This window comes from Pangasianodon hypophthalmus, chromosome 3 (assembly GCF_027358585.1).
Source record: "Pangasianodon hypophthalmus isolate fPanHyp1 chromosome 3, fPanHyp1.pri, whole genome shotgun sequence".
Classification (NCBI taxonomy): domain Eukaryota; kingdom Metazoa; phylum Chordata; class Actinopteri; order Siluriformes; family Pangasiidae; genus Pangasianodon; species Pangasianodon hypophthalmus.
This window is the reverse complement of record NC_069712.1, coordinates 2,830,001-2,847,500: the sequence shown is the minus strand read 5'-3', so window position 1 is coordinate 2,847,500 and position 17,500 is coordinate 2,830,001. Positions and strand designations below refer to the sequence as shown.

At 38.4% G+C, this 17,500-nt stretch overlaps 1 protein-coding gene across 14 annotated transcripts in view; it reads left to right on the top strand.

Moving 5' to 3' along the window:
• The window catches only part of tenm3 (teneurin transmembrane protein 3), a 758,992-nt gene that overhangs the window by 466,702 nt on the left and 274,790 nt on the right, over nucleotides 1-17,500 (top strand). For all 14 annotated transcript variants that reach the window (XM_053232303.1, XM_053232299.1, XM_053232292.1 and 11 more), the window contains one exon: nucleotides 4,617-4,895. In XM_053232303.1, the coding sequence (XP_053088278.1) occupies nucleotides 4,617-4,895 (279 nt within the window). The remainder of the gene's footprint in view (nucleotides 1-4,616; nucleotides 4,896-17,500) is intronic.

Below are 17,500 nucleotides of genomic sequence, written 5' to 3'. Positions count from 1 at the left end.
GAGCCGTGTGTAAACACGTCGTTATGATCCGGAGGCGGCGATTTGCTTAATGAGCAGCGAAAGCCGTCGCAAATTCATGCGAGTGCGTCCCGAGGTCACGTAGTTGAAGTAAAGGTGTTTGGGTAAAGAAAGTTTGTTTTAAAGAAGCAATTACGATTTTCTCCCTGCTTGTGTTTTTTTATACAGTGAATAATTCAGGCATTTTGTAACAATAAATAATTCAGCATTTTTAATAAATGAATTCATCTCACCCAAAATGCCTAAATACCATCCATAAACATTTTTGCATTGCAAAATATTTCACTAAACCTGATTATATTTCCAAATCAGCACACGGGGTGTAACATTACGCTAAAGCTGATGCAATAAGCTGAAATTCTAGCACTGTAGTTTTATTAGTATTAGTATTATTATTATTAGTATTGTTATTATTATTGTTATTATTATTATTATTATTATTATTGTTATTATTATTATTATGGGTGAACTGTACGAGCAGGATCTGGTGGAGAGTCAACAAGCGTGAGACACCATGAGTTTTTATTTTTATCACTTTTATTACTATTATTACCTCCTTTTTAATTATTAATATTAATAATCTGTGAATAATGTGCAGCTTATTTCATATTATTCCTAACATACAGATATCTGACTCTTATGTTGGTGAAACTTTAATGATATCGATAAAGAAAAAAAATCTTTGTACATGATATGAATGTGGTTTATAGTTGACCTACTTTGGGGCCCTAATTTTTATTTATTTATTTATTTAATTTATTTTTTTAATCAGTAAAATGTTTTCACATTTGCTAAATTTTCTGGATCAGTATATATAGTTTTTCTTTTTCCTGATATTTTTTTATTATTATTTTTACTTTTTACATGGTGTAGAATGGAGATGTAAAATACACCCAGTGTCCACTTTAATAGGAACACCTGGACACCTGCTCATTTATGCAGTTATAGTTTATCAGCCAATCATGTGGCAGCAGCACGATGCGTAAAATCCTGCAGATGCAGGTCAAGAGCTTCAGTTAAAGTTCACATCAAACATCAGAATGATAAAGTGTGATCTCTGTGACCTGGTTGTTGGTGTCAGATGGGCCGGTTTGAGTGTTTCAGAAACTGCTGAGCTCCTGGGATTTTCACACACAACAGTCTCTAGAGTTCACACAGAATGGTGCAGATGTTTGATGTGAACATTAACTGCAAATCTGCAGGATTTTATTTGTTGTGCTGCTGCTACATGATTGGCTGATGAGATATCTGCATGAACGTGCAGGTGTAAAGGTGTTCCTAATTAGATAGCGTTAGTATCAGATTTGATTTCTATCTGTTAAATCTGCTTTGACCTTTTTAAAATATTTTTGTTGCATGTTTTGTTTCTATAATTTCAGGCTTAATTTTTTCTTCAAGTTATTTTTTTGCATGATTTTTTTTACATGGTACATAATGGACATTTTGTAATTTTTATAGGGTTTTTCCACCTTTTTTCATCTTAATTTATTTTTAATTTTATATCAGATTCCACGTGGTATGAAATGGACATCTACAATAGGTCAGAAAATGTATAAACTTCAGTCAATGTTAGTATTAGATTTTAAGAAATAGAAAATTAAAAAGTTATATCAAGGATCAAAAATTTAAAGTTCAAATTTCTTAAAAATGGCAGAATTGGGATAAAACTATTAATATTATTGTAATGTCTTGACACAGGTTAAATGCTAACACTGCACTTAGAGCTGTGTGCTACGAGCTGTTATTTTCTCCAGGCCAGAGTTGTTGTTGTTGTCCTTGCCATGGTAACTGCTTTTCTTCTGAAGTGCGTTTACACATTTATTGACCCGGAAGTCTGTATAAAATGATCAGAACGGTGAGCCCGAGCCCCACGCCACTGTGGCGTCTTTACTCCATCTGTACCACATTATCCTGTGTGTGTGTGTGTGTGTGTGTGTATGTGTCTAGAATTGCACTGATAATCTTCTAGTAATTTGGAAGCAATTAAAAACGATTAGAATCTAATTGTAAAATTGCCAAATGGCGAAGACGGTGATGTGCCAAGAGTGATTTTTCTCCCATCGGCTCTCCAAATGCTTCCTATTAAGACCTCTGGAGGGTCATATGGCAGTTAAACACACACACACACACACATACACACACACCTGGCACTGCCTTACTACATGCCGAGTGTGTACATTGTACTCAGTACACATCATACATCAGCGACTCAGTGTGTAATAATAATAATAATAATAATAATAATAATAATAAAGCACGGTTTGGCCGAATCCCAAATAACTTCCTGTTCACTTCATTTGCTCACTGCAGCAAATTTATTTATTTATTAAAAATAACAGTAAAATCCATCAATTAAAATAAAATGTGCAGCACAAACAAAATGAGAATCTTGTCTATCTCACAGTATATGGTGTTCACATAGTCACTGTTGCCATGGTGATAATTAATAGCAATTAGTGAAGCATTTTATGTACATTTGTGTGTGTGTGTGTGTGTGTGTGTGTCTGACAGTGTCTTATCTGGCACTGAGAACAAGTCTGGGCATGTGGGCCAAGGAGGTTTGGTGTGTGTGTGTGTGTGTGTGTGTGTGTTTCACAGCTCCAACGGGAACACACTGCTATGCCTGCAGTTATTTGAGTGTCTGATGAGACTTGATAGTCTCTTTGTTCCACACATGGTGTGTTTGAGTTTGTGTTGAGTGTGTGTGTGTGTGTGTGTGTGTGTATGTGTGAGAGAGAGAGAGGGAGGAATAGTGGTGTTTACAGAAGCTCATGTCTGAGTTTTCGGTCAGTTGATACACGCCTTATTGAGACACGGAGACAGAAGTAGAAGGAGACGCAGCACTATCACGTTCCAACTTTTGTTTTTCTTTTCTTTCTCTTTTCTTCGCATCTTCTCGTCGTTCCTCTCTCGCTCGCTCGCCGAATGACTCCCCTGATGCGCCATTTACCCGTCAGCTCATGTGTCTCCGGCGATCTTTGACCCAGCTTCTACTTCTTTCTTAACAAGGGAGTGAAACACACCTGATCCCTCCACCCTACACACACACACACACACACACACACATGCACACACACACATTTCTACTGCAGGAACTAACCTATATAAATGTCCAAGTTAGTTCCTGCAGTAGAAATGTAGTAGAAATGTTCCTGAATTCCTAAAAACCGAAAAGGTTCCTGCAGCGCTAATACAAGTTCCTGAGTTCCTAAAACCTGAACTGAGTTCCTGAAAACATACTCAGCAGTGGAAATGCATCTGAGGTTCCTGAGGTTCTCCTGAAAACGTTTCTGAGTTCCTGAACAGGTTCCGTGCGACACATGTATCTAAAGCTCCTAAAAACTGAACTAAATTACTAAAATCTTTTCCTGTATTGAAAATGCATCTAAAGTTCCTCAGGTCCTTAAAAGGTTCATGGATTCCCAAAACATTCCTGGATTCCTGAAGGCATTCTTGCAGGGGAAATGTGTCTAAATGTGTTCCTCAGTTCCTCAAAAAAGTTCCTGGATTCCTAAAAACATTCCTGGATTCCTGAAATGTTCTTGAATGTAAATGTGTCTAAAGTTCCTGAGTTCTTAAAATTGAAAAGGTTCCTGTAGTGAAAATGCACCTGAAGGTCCTAAGTTTCTAAAAAAGGTTCTGGATTTAGGGAAAATGTTCCTGAAACGCTCTTGTAGTAGAAATGTGGAAATATGTCTCCATTTCCTGGGTTCCTGAAAAGGTTCCTGCAGTGGAAATGGGTCTAAAATTCCTGAGTTCTTAAAATCTGAATAAATTCCTGCAGTGGAAATCTCATCTAATGTTTCTTATAATGAAATAATTTCAACAAGTTTCTTTAAAAGGTTCCTGGATTCTCCAAAACATTTCTAGGTTCCTGAAAATGTTCCTGTGATGAAAATATGTCTAAAGTTTGAGTTTCTAAAAAGTTTCCTGGAGTCTCAGGAACTTTAGACACATTTCCAACACAAAAAGCTTTTCTGGAACCAAATTGTGGGTTTTCAGGAACCTAGTAATGTTTTGAAACCGGCTGTATTAAAAATACTGAACTGTGAAGTTTTATGTGGAAGGAAGAGGTTTTAAATTGAGAGAAGTGATTCAGATAATAATTAAATCAAACAAACAAACAAACAAATAAAGAAACAAACAGGAATATGCACTGACTGTTAACGTCCCAGTAAAATCATTTTTTTTTCTTTTTATAACTATTTAAAAAGTCTGCTTACAGGACGTCTCTAACTTTGTGAGTGCATTAATAATAAAAAAAATTAATTTAAATTCAACATTCAACAAAATATCACAAATGTTCCCAGTAAAGAAATAATGCAAGAGTAAAAATAAATAAATAAAAAAACTAAAAAATAAATAAACAAACAAACAAACAACAAATACATAAATAAATATATTTTTAAAAGCAATACCAAAACAGAGCCTGAAAGTAATTCATTAGTTAATTACTGGTTTTTATGTACTTATGTACTATTTATTTATTTGTTTTTTATTTATTTAAAGTCTCTTGATTGTTGTCATATAGGTAATGTATGTCATGTGACCCTGTGTGTGTGTGTGTGTGTGTGTGTGTGTGTGTGTGTGTGCTACAGGGCAGAACTTCACCCTGAGGCAGTTGAGGATCTGTGATCCGGCCACGCGTCGTGGGTTAGCGTTCTGCTCTGAGATGGGCCTCCCCCATCGCGGGTACTCGGTTGGTACAGGCTCAGATCTAGACGCTGACAACGAGGCTGTGATGTCACCGGACCGCGCCATGCGGCTGTGGGGCGGGGGAGTCAAGTCCGCACGCAGCTCCTGCCTGTCGAGCCGATCCAACTCGGCACTGACGCTCACCGACACGGAGCACGACAACAAGTCCGACAGCGACAACGGTGAGAGAGACTCACACACACACTCACACACACATATACACACACACGCACACACGCACACACACACACTCGTATACACTCACACACACTCACACATACGCACACACTCATATACACTCTCACACACACACGCACACACACACACATTCTCATATACACACTCACACACACGCACACATACGCACACACTCATATACACTCTCACACACACACACACACACACACACACACACACACACTCTCATATACACTCACACACTCACACACGCACACACACACACACACACACACACAATGGATGATAAGCCGAGCAAATGCAAATTTGATCAGGCTTGAAACCTGGACGGAACGACAGACTCCCTCTCTCCATCACACTCCTCTTCTTTTTATTCTCTCCATCATACTCCTCTTCTTTTTATTCTCTCCATCATACTCCTCTTCTTTTTATTCTCTCCATCATACTCCTCTTCTTTTTATTCTCTCCATCACACTCGTCCTCCTTTTATTCTCTCCATCACACACCTCCTCTTTTTATTCTCTCCATCACACTCCTCTTCTTTTTATTCTCTCCATCACACTCCTCTTCTTTTTATTCTCTCCATCACACTCCTCCTCTTTTTATTCTCTCCATCATACTCCTCTTCTTTTTATTCTTTCCATCACACTGCTCCTCTTTTTATTCTCTCCATCACACTCCTCCTCTTTTTATTCTCTCCATCACACACCTCCTCTTTTTATTCTCTTAATCACACTCCTCTTCTTTTTATTCTCTCCATCACACTCGTCCTCCTTTTATTCTCTCCATCACATATTTATTGTAGTGCTGTTGGATTCTGGATTGTGATTGGTCAGAAGGTGTTGATTAGTTTTCTATATCAGCAGCTCTGACAGTAGCGATAAATGTAGCGCAGGTTTATATGAACGCGCTCGCTGTGATGCGATGTCGTTGCTATAGTAACAGCTCATTCTCGGGGACGTGTACGAATTGTAAGGTGTTTCGCAGACGTTTGACAGCATTAAATATGAGTATACAAATGTTCAAAAGTATGACGTTCTTTAATCAATGGAAAATTTGAATCTTCGGCAGATTGCTGTGGTGTAAGAGGAATAAAACACTCTGCTTTTAGACAACAGTAATGTATGAAGTGTGTTATTCCTTACTGAATTACAGAATAGTTAAATAACAATAAAGAGAAATATTATCCTTACAGCAGGAGTGATGATCAAGCTTATTAGTTAATCCTGATACTCATGTTGTTAGTTAGTTAGTTAGTTAGTTAGTTTTTTAACTACACACAAGGACTCGTGCTTCAGAAGAAATGAATTTCTGTGAAAACACTTCAAAACCAGCCCAGAGTTAATCCAGGGTCCAGACTCCAGTTTTACATCTGCTGGCACACACACACACACACACACACACACACACACACGCGGCAAAACAATGACCACAATGCATCTACAATACACGCAATACGATACACAATATGTGTGTAACATCTGTGAAAAAAATCAGCCCCACTTCTCACACACACACACACACACACACATATACACACACATTCTATGATGCTTAATGTTACAGAGGAAAACACTGTGTTGTTTTTTTCTGAGTGTGTGTGTGTGTGTGTGTGTTTTTGCTGATGCATTTAAAAAATCCAGGCTAATGAATGATCTTTCTCTCCCTGATGAAAACACACTCTTCATTTATTCCCAACTAAATGCCTTTATTAAAGCATGGCTGGCTAACAGGTGTGTGTGTGTGTGTGTGTGTGTGTGTGTGTGTGTGTGTGTGAGAGAGAGAGACCTCTGTACAGCCCGACTGTAATCACACTCATTATTTGCGTTTGGATTAATTAAGACACACACACCGTGCTGAATAAGCTAATGCGCTCTGAGGCAGCACTCGGGGGCGGAGTCAGAAGTCGAGGGGTGGAATTAAACATGTGAAAGCAACAGGGATACACTCCATATAAAACACTTATTGTGTCTGTGTGTGTGTGTGTGTGTGCATTGATAACATCCCTGAAGGAGATGCCCGTGTACAGTAGCAGTAAAACTAACACTCCACAGAGGAAGAGGGAGAAAAGCACAGATTTAAAATGACCAGAGTGGAAGGAACGAGTGAAGGAGAGAGAGAAAATATTCTTCTGTTAAAAAGAAGTTAAAAAACAGTTTTAAAAAAGAGAATAAATTCCTGTGTGAGGGTGAAAGCGAGCGATTGACATGCTGTTTTTCTTTTCGCTCTGTTTCCAGGACGGAGTTACCTGCAGCTTCTTTTTTTCTTTATGTTCTAATTCCTTCTTGCCTGGCAACACCGACTGTGTGTGTGTGTGTGTGTGTGAGTGTGTGTGTGTGAGCGGGTGTGTGTGTGTGTGTTTACTTGGCTGCGGTTAGCAGAGTGTGTTCTGTGATACAGTAGCTTTGAATGCACCGGAGGGTTAATTCCTTTCCTTAAAGGCCATGCTCGTCCAAGTGTGTGTGTGTGTGTGTGTTTGTGTGTGTGTTTGTGTGTGTGTGTGTGTGTGTGCTGGTGTAAGCTGCAGCATAAAGTGTTTTTTTAATTTATTTATTGATTTTGTTTAGGTTAGCAGAACATTTTCTGAACATTTAGAAACAGTAAATTTTTTATGTAACGTTTCCAAACGTTCCCACAACATTTCTGCAACATTTCAACAATACAAAAACCCATTAAAATCATTTCTGTACCGATTTCTCCTGACCGAGAGCGCTGTGTGTGACGGCATAACAACATCTTAAAGCAACCTGTTCCTACAATACATGTTTTTATAACGTTACCCAAACGTTACAGCACAAACCCTCTCACAAGCTGTGGACTGGAGGATATGTTTCACACATCAAGAAGGAAATGTACCGAGATGAGACAAAAAAGTAGAGACATGGGGACGAGTTAAAAAAAGGAGAAGGAGAACCAAAGGCACAGACTGAGGGATGAGTGGAGGAAGAAAAGCAAAAGATGAATATGTATATATATAGATAGTGAAATGGAAGAGTAAAGATGACTTAATGAGATGGAAGAGAAAGAAAAGATCTAGACACAGTAGATGAAAGAGAAAAAGTGAGGTAGGGTGAGAAGAAAGCAAGAAAAGTGTTAGATAAAGATAAAAATAAAAGAGAACAATGTGATAGATGAGGAGAGAGAGAAGAAGAACAGACATCAAATGAGAGGGTGAAAATGAAGAAAGTAAAGAACAGTAAGAGAGAGAGAGAGAGGAGAAGAAGAAGAAGAGAGGAAGAGAAGGGAAGGAATTAGATATCAAACAACCAGAGAGGTGTGAGAGAAAGAAAAGAGAACAGAAGAGAGAAGAGGATGAGTCATAGATAAGTAGATCAAACAATGTAGGAAAAAAATAGAGAATAAAAATGAAAGAAGAGTAGAAGCGAGTGAGGAAGAAGGAGGATAGAAAATGTAGATGATTTAGTGAAGGAGAGAGAGAACAAAGAGATAGAGACACAGTGACAGACAGAGGGAGAGACAGATGGGGAGATAGACAGAGAGAAAGAGAAACAGAGAGAGACAATAAAGAGAGAGAGAGAGAATTTGAATTTTCAAAAGACCTTTATTACAATTACTAAAACATTATCCTGTTAATTCTCACAAAAAAAACAAATGACAAAAACAAAATCAAGGACAAAATACACACACACACACACACACACATATATATATATATTTACACACACACACACACACACACACACATCATCTTAAAAGGTATACACACTGTTACTTACTAACTTCACACAAAACCCCTTTATAACTCCGAATCAAATCATAAAAAAGCGAGAAAGCAAGAGAGACATACAAAGAGAGAGACAGAGCAAAACAGAGAGAGAGAATAAAGAAACAGAATAAACAGAGAATAAAGGAGGGATGTTTTGTTGTTCGTCACTGAGGAAAATTTAAACCTTACTGCTTGAACTGCTTTGTCCCTGAGACAGTGGACACACACACACACACACACACACACACAAACAGACTTCCATTTTTTATCCAGCCTTTAATATGTACAATCCAGTACAAAAGTTTGTGCCCCTGTAACTCCTGCAGATTGATGATAGTATTGACTCGGGAGGAAAAGAAGGGGCGTGGCCTCCTTATCATGTACACTTTATATCACTGCAACAAAATGAACATACCAGAAGCTGGATACAAGTCAGCTGTCGCTGCTAGTCATTAGCATTAAGCTAAAGTCAGGACTGTAAATAGACCTAACACATTATTAGCTGTACGTAAGCTCATTATAACGCTGAAATTAAAATTATATAAACTTTATCTAGTTCATGTAGGTTCATATAGGACACAAAATATGCTAAAAGAAGATATTACGTATTACGAGATAAAACACAGTTTACTCTCGACGTTTAAATCGTCAAACTCGAAAGCCATCGCAATGGATTGAATCTGTCTTGGGTTCCTGATACCATCATCAATCATCTCAAGCCCAAAGACTCATGTACATAAGACCTTAAAAATGAAATGGGAATAAATCCTGCATCGAGACAACAATCCAAAACGTGAAGCAAAATCAACCCAAAAACTAGAAATAAGTTTTGATTTCCAGATGGAAGACATCTGGTAGGGTTTCAACAGATATGTGTGTGTGTGTGTGTGTGTGTGTGAGAGAGAGAGAGAGAAACAAGAGTGAAGTATTACAACTGAGTGGATGTGAAAGCTGTTCGGGGAAGTGAAAGCAGTTGGAGGCAGCTATAAAGCCAAAGGCTGAGCATTGTACAAGTTATTAGGGAATATTTAAAGCACATTCAGAAATATGGGTGTGTGTGTGTGTGTGTGTGTGTGTGTGTGTGTGTGTGTGTGTGTGTTGGGGGAGGGGGGGTAAACTTTTGACACTTTTTTGTGAACGTGAACTATGTCTTGTTGATGTAGAATAAATTTCAGTGTCTTCATTTCGTTTGTTTAAGTTGCTCTCAGTTGTTTGCATTTGCGTATTATGAGCGTAACACGTACTTCATTTCATTTAAATGGTTGCAGTCTGAACACAAAAGTTTTGGCACCCCCCTGCCCAACCCCACCCCACCCCATGGGTCCATGAATGGAAACGGAGGGCGTTAGGATGAGTGTAACGCCGTGTGGGTGTGTATCAGGTGCGTACAGGGTCTCAGTACATTCAGTACGGCGGAATAATCCGTAGCTGATCCTCAGGCTCATGTCCTGATGACAGCAGGATGACTTCCCACTCTGTGCACGCTGATTTACATACTGCGTGGGAGACATGAGGTCTGATCAGGATGAGGAGAGAACGCAGACGACAGCAGATCGCTCTCTACACGTGTAATTAGACGCCATATTAAGAAAAAAATCACATATTATTCATACATATATATATATATATATGGAAATGGACTGCGTGATAATCGAGGTTTAAATAAGGACAGTGTGTGACAGAGTGTGTGCAGGATTTTACATTAGTGCAGCTGAATATCACAGTTCACACTCCTTCTAATACGTTATCGTTTCTATAGTAACAGCTCATTCACGGGACCCGGACGCATTTTAAACAGATTTTTAAAAAAATGACTGATAAGGTCACATTCTTGCTTGAAGTAAGAAGACATTAATTTAGCGCTTACGGAAGGAGTCTCCAGTGTCAGAGGTAAAGCTGTAAAGTTTTCCCTCTGTGTGTGTGTGTGTGTGTGTGTGTGTTTCTTCTCTGACCCTTTCAATCTCTCCGCTCCTCTTTCCCCACATACACACACTGTCCTTTTTTTCTTTTTTGTTGTCCATCTCCCCTTTTGGCTTGCTCTCTGCCCCCCTACATGCGCACACACACTCATGCCTTCACACACACTCATGCTCTCTCTCTCTCTGTGTTGTGCTGTAAGTGATTTTCCGCTCGGTAAAGCCCAGCGTTCACAGTTCGCGTCTCTTTGAGCGGCCGTGTGTCAAGGTCAGCAACGGCGGCGTAATGAGATTAAGAGAAATGTGTCAACAGCAGTATAAATCCTGTAAATATCTTAACCGGCTTAGTCAGGGCCGGATGCTGGACACACACACACACACACACACACACATATTATTTGTGTTATACCCATGTATTGAATGAGTGCAGCTTTAAGGAGAACTCCTTGGCTGCAGAGAGAGATCTTCAGGCATTAGGACGGGATTTAAAGGTGTCAGTAGTACAGGAAATGAGAGCGGGTGTGAGAGGGTGGACAACCTCAGGGTGATAACCGACAACACACAATCACTCTTAAAGTCACTCTTAAAGTCACCCTGCCTCTTTCTCACAGAATCACCACAGCTAACAGTTCATAATTCTATATCAGAAATAAATCAGGATATTAATCACAGTTGTGTTAATACAATATAAAACACAAATTCAGAGAAAAAGGGAAACACAGGTTCAGAGATCACACCTCCCTCACTATGAGTGACAGCACATAGGCCACGCCTCCTTCACTATGATTGACAGCACATAGGCCACACCTCCTTCACTATGATTGACAGCACATAGGCCACACCTCTTTCACTATGATTGACAGCACATAGGCCACACCTCTTTCACTATGATTGACAGCACATAGGCCACACCTCTTTCACTATGATTGACAGCACATAGGCCACACCTCTTTCACTATGATTGACAGCACATAGGCCACACCTCCTTCACTATGATTGACAGCACATAGGCCACACCTCCTTCACTATGATTGACAGCACATAGGCCACACCTCTTTCACTATGATTGACAGCACTTAGGCCACACCTCTTTCACTATGATTGACAACACATAGGCCACACCTCCTTCACTATGATTGACAGCACATAGGCCACACCTCCTTCACTATGATTGACAGCACATAGGCCACACCTCCTTCACTATGATTGACAGCACATGGGCCACGCCTCTTTCACTTTGAGTGACAGCACTTAGGCCACGCCTCTTTCATTATGATTGACAGCACATAGGCCACACCTCCTTCACTATGATTGACAGCACATGGGCCACGCCTCTTTCATTATGATTGACAGCACATAGGCCACGCCTCCTTCACTATGATTGACAGCACATAGGCCACACCTCCTTCAGTGGGACAAAAGGGTGCATAAAATTTCCCCTTTGCCGCATGTTAAAATTAAACTTCACTCTCACACCCACACACACACACACACACTTATCAATTCATCCTGAGGTTGTATCAGCTCCGTCTTTGTTCTCCTGTGATATTGTTCTCCAGGTTTTTCCGCTCTGCTTTGCTCTACATGGCCGAACTCAGTCGGTGTTTTTTTTCTTTTCTTTCTCTTCTTTTGGAAAACAAACTCCTTCCTTCCTGCCTTCAGGCGTGTAAACACACTCCGTTATGTTTCAGTGCTTACACAATGACTCCTGACAGGAGGGGAAGCACAGACACGAGTGTGTGTGTGTGTGTGTGTGTGTATAAAGGATACTCCCAAATTCAGCTCCTGTGGAAATATAACTTTTAATGTGTTCAGGAAAAGTAAATAAATAAATACAAAACAATAAAATAAATGAAAGGTAGATTTTTAAAATTAATTAACTTACTTAATATCCTATTTAAAAATCATAGTTATATTTAGCAAATTGGCATACAAATATAATTTATATATTTCATTTAAATTAATTTGTATTTAATAAATAATATTATAATTGTATTTTCTTTTCTTTCTTTCTTTCTTTTTTTCTTTCTTTCTTTCTTTCTTTCTTCCTTTCTTGCTTTCTTTCTTTCTTTTCTCCATGTGTGCTCTGTGGGAAGCTTGTTCACTTACGAGGGTCGTGAACTCACACAGCATCACTACACACATCTATAAACTAAATCAGTGAGTCACCTCACATACACGCGCGCACACACACACACACACACGCACAGACACACACACACACACACAAAACAACAGCACAACACATCGATAGCTGCTATTTTGTTTGTTGAGAAACACTTCACCTCCTCAAAGCCCTCCAGATAGGATCTTTTTATTTGTGTGTAGGTGTGTGTGTGTGTGTGTGTGTGTGTGTGTGTGTAGGGGTGTGTGTGTGTGTGTGTGTGTGAATGAGAACCAGATGAATACAGTAAAGCAAGGATTACACAACTCTTACACACATTTTTTTTCTTTTTTCAAATTTCTGTATTTTCTTACTACCAGAGTCTACTGAGAAACATTATACGTCCTCATATCCTTTTGTGTGTGTGTGTGTGTGTTTACATATGTACTTAAATTAGAACCATGTGAATACAAAAAAAAAGTTACCCAAACTTTTATTATTTCTTATTTCCTGCGCCAGGAGAACAGTCAGTAACACACACACACACACACATTTAAACACACACACACACACACACACACATATTTAAACACACACACACACACACACATACACACACACACACATATTTAAACACACACACACACATATACACACACACACACATTTAAGCACACACACACTATTATTGTTCTGTGTTTCCTGTGCCAGCCGGTTGTGTAGCGTGTGACACAGAGCGACTCTGTAGAGAAGTGTGTGTCGTGTGTGAACGTGTAAACGCTGTTATAGTGGCTCGGCGTTCTCGATGGTGGTCCTGTTCAGAATTCATTTTCAGCCTGTCATCCCTCGCTCACCTTGTCATCACACACACACACACACACACACACACACACAGTGCTCATGTTCACACACTGCGACACAGTGACTCACTAACTCGCCTGCATCCTTACTAAAATGTGTTTCAGTGATGATGGAGTGTGTGCGCACACACACACACACACACACACACACACACACACACACACACACACACAGAATTGTAGAGCTTTATACAGTAGGCCCCATTTAACAAGCTGTATACGAACAGATTTATTCGTTAATTGTTCGTACGAGCTTTTACACAATACATTCAGCATTCATGAAAATCCTGTAAGTTCAGAAAAAACGTTCATATCCTACTCCTGAGTGTGTGTAAATTTACACGTAAGAAGACTAACTAACGTAAAACCTCGACTGATCAGCTTCAAATTGCTAAAGTAATAACTAACTAAAGTAATATTCAACATGCAAAGAAAATGAAGAAAGCAAGTCAGGATAAATGGATAAATGGAGAGAAATAAGCGTGTTCACGTTCTTCGTTTAATTAAGAAGACATAGCGATGTCTAACAGGAGGACGGGTTACATTAACATCTGTGCAGCACTTCATTAGAGTCAGCACCGATAAGTGACCGATCTGGTATGTCTCAAGCTGCAGTGTGTCATACACTCCCCAGTGTGCCATCATCGGACTTCTGATGTCACTTCCTGCTTTTCCACCTTTGGTGAGGCAGCATTGGCAGCATTTCCGAAACTTATGGAAATCTGACGGAAATTTTTTGTTTAGTTTATTTTTTAGTTTGTTTTGGGCAAAAACATTTACAAGCACCTTTACTAAAACATTGATTCTTTCTTTCTTTCTTTCTTTCTTTCTTTCCGTTATTTGTTTATTCTTTTGTTCATTCATTAATTCCGTTTTCTTTGTTCCTTTCTTTCTTTCTTTCTTTCTTTTGTGTTCTTTCTTTCTTTCTTTTGTTCCTTCATTTGTTCATTCTCTCATTCTTTTGTTCTTTTTTATGTTTTTTTTTGGAATCACTTCACTTTAAAAAATCCAGAAAAAATACACAGTTAAAAACACGACATACATAAATGGCAGCTTTTTTTATTAGGCTGAACTCTTTCACACTGCAAATAATAAATAATGTAATAAAGAATAAATATATAAAATCAGACTCAACAAAAATGCAGTAAAGTCTCCTTAGATGTGAATATTTCATAGATAGATAGATAGATAGACAGACAGACAGACAGATAGACAGACAGACAGACAGACAGATAGATAGATAGATAGACAGATAGATAGATAGATAGATAGACAGACAGACAGACAGATAGATAGATGTGGAGGGGTCTCATCATGAGTCAGAGCGCTTGATTGACACACACATAATGCGTATTTGCTGAAGTTTCCTGATGAACAGATTGCGATGTTGCGCCTAATTACAGGCTTTAATTTATTTTGGTTTTGGGGAGATGTTTCTTTAACTCTTTTGCATTTCTCCACTTGTTTTGCTGTTTGTCTTGTGCGTTCTTGCACAAACTCGCACATCGAGAAAAAAACAGAAACGCCATCTCAGAGATGTGTAGTAAAAATAGCAAGCATTAAAAAGACACACACACACACATACATAATGGAAAGTTGCTTTTTTCCTTTTTATTGCTGCATTGCTGCAGTGTGTGTGTGTGTGTGTGTGTGTGTGTGTGTGTGTGTGTGCTGCTTAGATCACCTGTACAAGGACATCATTTAGACCACAAGTCGACTTGAAGGCTTTAAAAAAGCAAACTGGAGCTGCAACACATTCCAGTTTATAATCTCTAATGAAGCACTAATAGATAGATAGATAGATAGACAGATAGATAGATAGATGAATGTTTGTGCTGAAGTGCAGATTCTGGGAATATATTAATTTAGTTTGTGTTTGAAAATTATATTGATGTGTGTAACGTTAGACAGCAAAACTGAGGTATTATAATAATAATAATAATAATAATAATTATTATTATTATTATTATTATTATTATTATTCATGGAGTTTAATCCGAGCATGTGTGTTGACCTGATATACGTTGACCGTGTGTGTGTGCATGTGTTTGGGCGTACTAATAACATTATAATGTTGTAATAATATAACAATTGATAATAAATGTAAAGACACATCTTTATTAATATTGTGTGTAAATAAATAAATAAATAAATAATTGAGTTATGATTTGTCAGAACTATATTTCAATACAGTACATGGCGCTATTAATAACAGGCACGTAATAAATCCAATAATATGTTAATAATAATAAAAATAAAAATAATAATAATAAGAAGAAGAAAAGAATAAAATACAGTATATATTTATTATATACATAAATATTCATAAATATTCATAATATTATAAAAACATCATGTTTTTAAACACGTACGTGTTATTTATAAAGTTTCAGGTCCCGACGTTCCCACGGTGGGTTTTCATACCTGCTCTCACACACACTTCATTATTTCCGTTTTTATCCGTGTGTGAGAGAGATGGAGAGGGTGCATGTCCAGACTAATCTGTGTGTGTGTGTGTGTGTGTGTGTGTGTGTGTGTGTGTGTGTACAGTGGCTGATAGATGTAGTGTTGTAATCTCGGTAAAGCTGAGGCAAATGAAAAACAGACGGGTTTGTTAACTCACCTAGTGACCTACTGATATCACCTATCACCTCACACACACACACACACACACACACACACACCTCCTTAGTCTCCGTAGCCTCTTTCCTTTCTCTAACTCACTTTTTTCCAACTCTGGAGCGGAACAGTAAAAAGTAGTTCCGGTTATTTTCCTCTTGTCCGTATCTATACGCCATCAGAACCGCACAACCGCACAACTCCTCCCTGCTGAAACACTGTGAAAGAAATAACTGTACAGATTTAGAGCTCTTCGACTAAAGAATTTATAAAAGCATTTTACAAAATATCTGTTCAGCACCTGGACACACACTTCCATTTCCTAAGTTCTTTTCTCAGTGGAGTGAAATGTTCTTTCTCTCAGTGCTGGAAACGTTTCACAGTTCCACGGCTCGAATACGAATATAATAAAATATAAAATAAAAAACTATAACAATTAACACTTTGAAACTCAGACACACGTTACTCTTTAAACAGATTAGGGATGTAACCGTATATGAATACAATATCCGGAGTGATCAGATAATGTGTTTTAAACAGATACAAAATGGAGGTGCTTTTTTGTTTTTGTTTTTTTGTTTCTTGTTGTTTTCGTTTTTATTAATTTGTTTTGTCTTTCGGGCGGCCGTGAGCGAGAGATCAGATATGAAGCTTGTGGGAAAAACCAAGAACATTAACATGAGCATCGGGTGATGCATGATGCATTTACAGCATTCATTCATTCATCCTTAGTAACTGCCTGGTCAGGATGGCGGTGGTTTAAATCACATGAGTAGTTTTTTAATTTTGGAAAATAAAACCACATAAATTAGTTAGAAAATGTCACACACAGGTACAAACAACAACAATAACTGCGTGAATGAGATCTTGCAGAAATGTTCTGGAGGCTGAGTTGTGTTACGCATTTTCTCTGTTTCTTTACGAAGTCTCATATGTGTGTTACCGAGTTTCCTGTTTCTCTTTTCCCAGTTTTCCATCTTTCACCGTCTTTGTTTCTTGTTTCTTCCTCATTTGTTTTTATTTCTTTATATTTCCTTCTATTCATTTTTCATCGTTCTTTTTCTCATGTTGTACCGCATTTCCCATGTTTCCATGTTTCCATATTTCCGTTTTTTCCGGATTTATTCCTGCTTTTCCTTTATGATCATGGAAGCTGCTTGCCTGTGTTTCAGCCTGTGCTATGGATCACGACGATGATTACGATATCGAACATGCAGTTGTGTCCTGCCTCGTACCGCACGTTTACAAAATAAAAGCGTGTTATGGTTTTAGGCCACACCTACTTTGGGTTTAAATCCAAACTCAGATGTGGATATTTGGAGCATTGAACAGATACAAAAAGAGATAGAGATAGACAGACACA